General features: G+C 41.7%; 1 protein-coding gene across 1 annotated transcript in view; it reads right to left on the bottom strand.

Annotated features, from left to right (window-relative positions):
• Positions 1–5,371: 5,371 nt before the first annotated feature.
• Positions 5,372–7,933, bottom strand: part of EEFSEC (eukaryotic elongation factor, selenocysteine-tRNA specific) — a 115,264-nt gene continuing 112,702 nt past the window's right edge. The window contains exon 7 of the mRNA XM_069865624.1: positions 5,372–6,637. Coding sequence (XP_069721725.1) covers positions 6,453–6,637 — 185 coding nt within the window. The 3' untranslated portion in view covers positions 5,372–6,452. The remainder of the gene's footprint in view (positions 6,638–7,933) is intronic.

Below are 7,933 nucleotides of genomic sequence, written 5' to 3'. Positions count from 1 at the left end.
ACGGTTTGGGTTTGAAAGGATTTAAATATCATCCAGTTCCAAACCCCCTGTCATGGGCAGGGATACCTGCCGCTCCATCAGGTTGCTCAAAGCCTCATCCCACCCGGTCTTGAACACCTCCAGGGATGGGGCAGCCACTTGTGCCCATTTTAGTAGTGGGAGACAAGTAACATTTCCTAGATGAGCCTTCTTTGTGTGCATGGCACACAACACACAAGCCATCATCTGTCTTTGAAAGACAAACTAAATAAAAAAGGGCCAAGGAACAATCAGACAAATTCTGTCTACACTGCCTCAGTGAAAGATGAAGTTATGCCAAGCTTTCACTTTTTCTTTATGTCCTGGGAAATAAAGGAAATGCTCTGAGGAGTCTGGACTAACTACCCTCAAATCTTAGCAGATTTTGGAAGCGGCCTTCACATGGTCCGCAAGTGAAATGGGGGAACACAAGCAGACTGAAGTTATAGGCACTAAAATATCAGTTTTCTTGGACAAGTGTATGAAAGAACTGGTTCCTACACATCTGAATAGGACCATATACAGTCTAATAAAGCAATTTTGTGGCCCAAAGAGGATGGAATCTCTCTGATTGACATGAATGAGGCCCTTGAGAAATCCAAGAATGAGCAACCAAAACACCAAAAGACCACATGACTTCTAATCAAAGGAAAAAGAAACTGATCTAAACAGAACGTCCTAGAGCTAATGAACAGTCTTGATTTCTTAAAAGATCATATGTAATCAGATCAGTTTAGCCAAAATGCCACCATAATGATGCTAGCAGGCACGTCAGTCACTACCAGGGTTTTTTAGTTCAGCAGCTCTTTATCCAGATCTCAGATTACCTTTTGGTTAAGAAATTTGAACAAGAACAGGCACAACGGCTAAGGACTTGATAGTCAAAAAAGATGGTCATGTTTTTAAGAATGAGGCCTGTAGTGCTGGGTAGGGCTCAGATTTACCAAAGAACTTGCAGTGTTTTTCTGATTGTGTTTGATGAGTTCTTCTCATAGCTGATCCTGAGCATGAGCTCCAAAAAGAAAAGAATGAGATGGGATTTCCTCTCCTGTTAATTATCAAGGAAAGAATAACAAACACGTATTGGAAACCTGTAGCCCTTGGAGACAAAGAGGTCCCTTAAGAGTATTCACCTTCGACAAGCAATACTCACCATGAGGGGGAGCAAAAGAAAGATTTCAGTCTGGCATACTAATTATACCATCCTGAAAAAGGACTCATACCAGACATACAAATAACAATAAAGAATTTTGATATTTACTGAGAAATGGAAACTCCATTCTATCCTAAAGTCCACTAACAACTCTAACTAAAACCAGTTCTGCACGCACAGAGGCAGATGCAGAAAAGACTCCCATGTTCTGGCATTGGCAATAGGAAACAAGCAGACCCAGCATACTCTTTCTTTTCTTATATAGCTTATACGGTGGAGTTACAACCATTTCAAATTATGCTCTAAGCTATTTTTGTAAAGAACAGCAGGAGACAGTGTGGGGAATGCCAGAAGACTACTCCCCTTTCTTCAATACCTTTGTTAAATGGAGCCTGTCCAAGCCTTTTAATTCCTTCTAGATGTCCATCGTCTAGCAAGACTGGCCTCACTGCAGACTGCAATCAAACAGTCCTCCTTCTCCCAGGCTCAGCAAGTTAGGCTTCGTGTGCTAGGCTTTACCATAGAATTATTCTATTTACGTACTCGGTAAGTTTATTCACAAATACGTGTTTTATATGAAGAGCTTTTCAGCTCACTGTGCATATTAAATTAAAAGGAAAAAAAACAAAGAGCTTTTAAAACTGCTAATAACTAGCACTCCTCTGCTGCTTTTCACAAAATCCCAGAGCACTGTACAGATGTAAATCCAGAGCTGCTCTCCCAGCAGTGAGAAGCAGACAGTCCTGGGGTGGAACAGGGCTGCTCTAGGACATGATTGCATCATTCCAACTCCGCACCATGCTGGGCTCTCACTTTTGATCTGCCACCCTGTGGCTGATCAACTGCAGAGCTCCAACAAGCAGGTGAAGTGCCTACTGCCTAGAAAGAGATCTACGTGCCAAGAACTCCACCAGTGCAGCCTGCTCATTTTCCCATATCCAGGTACTTGCCGCAAATTAACACAATCGGTAGGATTTGAGGAAAAGAGCCATTTTCAACATAGCCAGAAAGGACAATGGTACTTCAGGCTTTGGTCAACAGATTGGAGTTAATGGCTCGGTTTCAGTCATTAAATGCACTGTAGTTTTTAACAGAAATTGTTCTCTGATAGCTGGGTAGCAAGCTTGGTTCAAAAATCTTCATTATCAGTGCCACCGCATACCACATTATAAAGCGGGGAGATTCAGCTTTGATTCCAAGTAAAGGATGCCACCTACTGAATCCTTGCTACCATGATTGCATGCTTTGACCCTCAGAACTCAAGACCTCTGGCAGGATCACAAGCCAGACTGCAGTCCCAAAATAAATTCCGAGAAAAAGCAGAAAACAGGCTTGGAAAAACAAAGCTTTTCTCACTGCTCCTCTCCCCACAACCCAAAGATGTATTACTCACTGAACATCTGTGCAGCCATAATAATTCCTACTTTTGCAACACTGACAACCTTAGCAGTATTAAAAACCCTCCTTACATCTTTATTTCATTTTGGATTCATTATAATACAGTCTGACAATATGTACTAGTACAGTACATTCTGCAACATTTAACCCCTGTTCCCAGTTGCCATTCTTAACTTCATGGCTTAATGACAGAGTCAGTAGATCACAATATGACCCTGTTAATATTTTTTTAATGCCATTTTTACAAATTACAGCATAATGCACTGATTACGAGGATGAAAGGAAAGTCTCCACGTCTGTCTGGAAACCAAATAAAAGAATGTTTGAACATCTGTTCATCCTACAAATGTCTTTAAAAGCTTTGATTTTCCCATAATCATTTTGTTCCACCATTTCACCCTTTTTCAAATGTGTATCCAACAGCCTCAGGACAGCAGCCAGCGATGTGCAGTAATAGCACGTTATAATCAAAGTTCCCGGGCACACTTAAGTTCTCCTTTTGGAATTAAAAATGAGGAAAAACACAAATCCATACCCCAGTGTTCAACAGATACCTCCCCCGCTGTCCGCTCCGCACAAACCTCTGCTAGGGGAGCAAAACGTTAAGGACAGGGCTTAGTGACAAGGGCTTTACATACACAGAGGATTGTAAAGCAGGACAGGACATGATGAGGGGTGAAGGGACCCACAAGAGGCACAGACATGCACGTCTCCAAATAGGCTGCTCCTCCTGGGTCAGCAGTAACTGTCCACCAGACTTTGCTCAAGTCACAGCCTAGGGGCCTGAACACATGCAGCTACTCACCACAGAGGAGCTGATATAATCTGCAGGGCAAGAGCCTTCCTCATCATGCTGGTCTCCCAACATGTGTCACACAACCCCTGCCAGCACCTGGATTTACTTTTCCTTCTCCAGAGGCAAGAGCAGAGCCAGAACAAGGAGAAGAAGGAGAAGAATTTAACATCTGACTCCAATGGCAGCATACCTCTATGTACTGTGCTACCCAAACTCGTCAGTTAATAAAGAACATCTCCTCAAGCTCTGCCTGCGGAGGTTCAGGCTGGACATCAGAAAAAAATTTTTCACAGAAAGGGTCATTGGGCACTGGCAGAGGCTGCCCAGGGAGGGGGTTGAGTCACCTTCCCTGGAGGTGTTTAAAGGACGGGCGGACGAGGTGCTCGGGGACATGGTTTAGTGATTGATAGGAATGGTTGGACTCGATCCTGTGGGTCTTTTCCAACCTAGTGATTCCGTGAAGCAATGAGCAAAAGATAGGAAATGGAAGCACTGAGGCAGTGGTTAGGTCTTGGACTGAGAGGATGGCAGAAAGATGCTAAGTTAGTACACTAGTCTGAAAATGAGATGGAAGATGGGGGGGAAAGATTTTAGAAAGGATATTAGAGGAGACTGGACAAGAAATGGATGGAGGTCCAACTCCAAAAGCTGTTGCTGTTCCCTCCCTTGGAGTACCTCAAGCAAATAAACCATGGTACCCTCAGCACTAGAAGACCTTTCAGCCAAGCATAGGGCTGCAAAATCACATATCCAGGACTAACAAGTATTCAAAATGGATCGAGTTCCATAATAACCAACTCAGTGATCTTGCCATGGTCAGTCAACAGTGTAGAGAAGAAAACATGGGCCAGACAGTGCTTTGTAAAAAACACATACCACCATTTACACTGACAGCCCCCAATCCAGAAGTACTAGAAATGCCTCAGAAGCGAGAAAGACAAAAACCTGCAAGTTCAAGTCTAACAATTCTGGAGCAGCCAACGATATCCTACAGCAGGACACCACTCCTGATAACTGCCCTTTTCTTCCCAGAACTCCAAGTAGAGTTGCCAGAATTTAGTGACTCATTTAAAATCTGGCAAAAACATCAGAACCATACAGATCAAAATGTAAGTTACTTAATAATTCACTTTTGGGTTTTTTTTCTTTTGAGGTGGTTTTTTTATACCAATAAATCTTGGTCTGACCTGGGATGGTAATAACGCATTCCTTCTATGTCATCTGTTTCTCTAGTTTCCATCACTGCAGTATCTGCAGCGGAGGTACAGGATAGGGTGCAAAACAGGATTTGATAAATGCTTGAAATAAAGATAACACAATAAATATTCTTTCAAAGACTGCCTTTGGGGGTGACTGGGAAGAGGAGAGAAATGGGGAAGGAGAGGTGACAGGGGTGTGAAATGCGTTTTTTTCATTATAGAGGGATACATTTTCCAGAAAGGCTGCCAGCACAAGTCACATTAAGCCACAGATAAAGTTGCCTGCCTAATTCCTCTGGGATCACACAGAAAGCATACCCCATAATCTCAAGGGATGTGCTAAAGCTTTGCTGGGACTCACTCAGCAGAAAGTGTTTGGGTTTATTCCACAAAGCACTAATTCTGTTCTGATTTAAAGGGGCATCGTCCACCTAGTTTAGACACCAGACTTGCCCTGTCTCACAACTGTCCAGCTGTAAATATCCTCTCAGCTGCTGATATTTTTGCCACTTGTATCCACCTGGTTACCTGGAAATCAAAAGGAAAAGAAAATTACTGAAAGAAAACCAAGCTCATATTAGCGTGATGGACTCATGCCCATCAAGGGATATTTGACTAATCAGACTTTGAGTGTTATTAATAATACAGTGATATGATGAATAAGAGTGAATGTAACAATCTATTACAGTTATTTACTTCCACATCCACTTAATGCACTTAGATTATACACGTGGTCATCTTTTAGGGGTGTCTTCAGCAGATGGGTCACAGGTTGCCATTTAACATCAACACGCAGAATACTCTTTGTGTTCAAAAGTCAGAAGCTAACATTTTCCATGCTGCCAAACCTGAATCCAATTTCTGTTCCAGACTGCAGCTCTCATACCTGTGGAATTATCATTAGTTTTCATGTTAAGGTGTCGTATGGTTTGCAAATAACAAAAAGGGATGATACTAGTGCTCTTCTTTTTATGAGCCTACGACGTGAAATTGAGAGGAAGAACTAAAGCAGCCATGAAATCCCTATTAAACAACTAATGGTTTCTAAAGCATCTTGGAGATATTCATTTTATAAGGCTTATGCTGCAATCTTCTATCATTATTTTAATGAAATAAAGCTTTTGACTATTTCCAGAGGCAACTTTTTCTTTCACACACAAAGACATTTTGGTTACAAAAATGAAAACAATTCTGGAGTAGGATTCATTGCAGAACAAGCAGGAAATTCAGAAAAGCTATATAAAATGTCACTGCAGGGAGGTTCTGAACCTTTGGAACAGCAAACAGAACAATTAAGACTCTCAGTTACACACATCATTATGTTTAATATGAAAAACATTTCTAGATATAAATCACATTTATAAAAAAGATCCATACCATCTCTCAGATAGCATCTTACATAGTTGCAGCGGAAGGAATGTGAAACATCCATTTTAGGTTTCACCTATTATATCGTGTGCTTTCTGTCCCCCACTTTGCTTGGGGAAGTAAACCTAGACTAATCAGCTTCATTTTGTGGGCTGCATGAAATCCACATCTTGACTGCATTTAGATTAATACTGGTAGCAAACTTTTAAATCACAAGGAACTTTATAACAATTCTCCAGAAAAACACCGCTATTAGAATGCACACCCAAACGTGCCCATCCAGCAGGTGACATTCTCCGAGAGGCCAGAAAGGTTAACATCACAAAGGCAACAAAGTAAGCACATTCTAACAGAACGAAAATAAACTGCAGAATCTCGGGAAGAGGGCACTTAGTTGGCAGGAGCTCCCAGGCTGTCTGTGAGGACAGAACATGTCTAATGTGCTCAGACAAGAAACGTTCCACCTGAATTCATTTCAGAGTTTGGTCTTTCAGGCACAACCAGAGATGACTTTGTTTTCTCAAGACTGAATCATTTTCTTCTGTGTGTCAAAGACGTATCTTTTAAAGAGAAGAGAGATGGTCACAGGTTGAGCAGAGTTACTCTTGCTGTCTTCCTCCTCTTTGGTTGCATCCCCCTTCCCTGCCTTAGATTTCTTCTTGGAGGCAGCAGTAAGAAGGATCTTGGTATCTGGCTTCAGCCCATCTGTAAAAGACAAGGGCGCACATGACAATCGTGCTCAACATCACATTCCAATAAAAGTGTATAAAATAAACGGCTAAGTTTATTTCCAAAACCAACCAAATAAAGTAAAAGAGTAGGTCAGGTGCATTATAAGAGTCACGTTTCTGCATCACGTTTCTGGAAAATGGTAGCTCACATGAAAAACACAAAACGCCTTCAAAACACAGTTGGCGAAAGTGATACCCCAAAACCAGTGCAGCACCCGGACTGTATCCCTCTACAGCTTTTAAAGTATTAAATACAGGCAAAAATTCAAAGAAGCCAGACCAACTTGCCTGGTTCAAACCTTTTACTCAGCAGCCCTTTCCTATTATTTACCCACATCTCCCAAAGTTTCTTCTCAACACTAAGAATATCAAAATACTTAAAGTCCTAAGAGTCAGAGGGTTCTTGAATATTTTTAGTCTACTTCCCAGGCCTGCCAGAAGCATAATGTTTAGGTTTTAACAAATTACACAGTTTTGAGGTTGTTCAAGGGTTTTTGTTGGGTTAGGTTTTGTGGCTAAGACACAGTATTTGTTAAGAATTTCCACAGTCACTTTTTAGGGGAACTAGAATTAACTTGCACGGGATTTTGGGGATCTAACTTAAGTCCTTCTCTAGACATTTGAGCCAAAGTAAAATATTTGTCCTTTTCGTCTTAAATGGCTAGGGTTTAGGTACAGTTTTATATTTTCTTTTAATTTGACACATTGGTGACATTTTAGATAAGAAATGCAAGATAATAAAGTCCAAAGATACACTGGAAAATAGGAGCGATGCAGCTCATAAAAGGCCACTCCTGAAGAATTGCTTTCTTAAAGCAGAGGACAGCAAACTCCTTGGAAGCTCATTCAGCGCCACCCGAATACACCGCAATGTGGTTCTCAGGCATTTGGCCAAATTCACTTCAGGTATTTTTAACCTGTGGTGTCACATAACCTTATCTCAAACACTTAATCAGCTTCTCTCCCCTCATATTGAAATTCAGATGCGGATTCTCATATCACAGCCTGACAAAAAGACTGAGATGTGTATGATTTACTGGAGACAGCAGGTCTACAAGCGCAGGTGATTTGCTCCAGCACGGATACATCCAGAGGCACTTACAGCTGATTGCAGGGGGACGTGGCACCGGAGTCCACCTTCTCATCTTGCCCTGTCAGGGAGCAAACTGTTCCAGGCGGCTTCCCCACCCCACGGCAAAGGGAAGGGAGGAAACGAGGAAGTGTTGAAGCAAAACCAGGAAACTATTGATTTGCTATTTCATAAGCAGAG

The sequence above is a fragment of the Phaenicophaeus curvirostris genome, chromosome 11, assembly GCF_032191515.1.
Source record: "Phaenicophaeus curvirostris isolate KB17595 chromosome 11, BPBGC_Pcur_1.0, whole genome shotgun sequence".
Lineage (NCBI taxonomy): Eukaryota > Metazoa > Chordata > Aves > Cuculiformes > Cuculidae > Phaenicophaeus > Phaenicophaeus curvirostris.
This window is presented reverse-complemented; position numbering and strand designations above follow the sequence as displayed.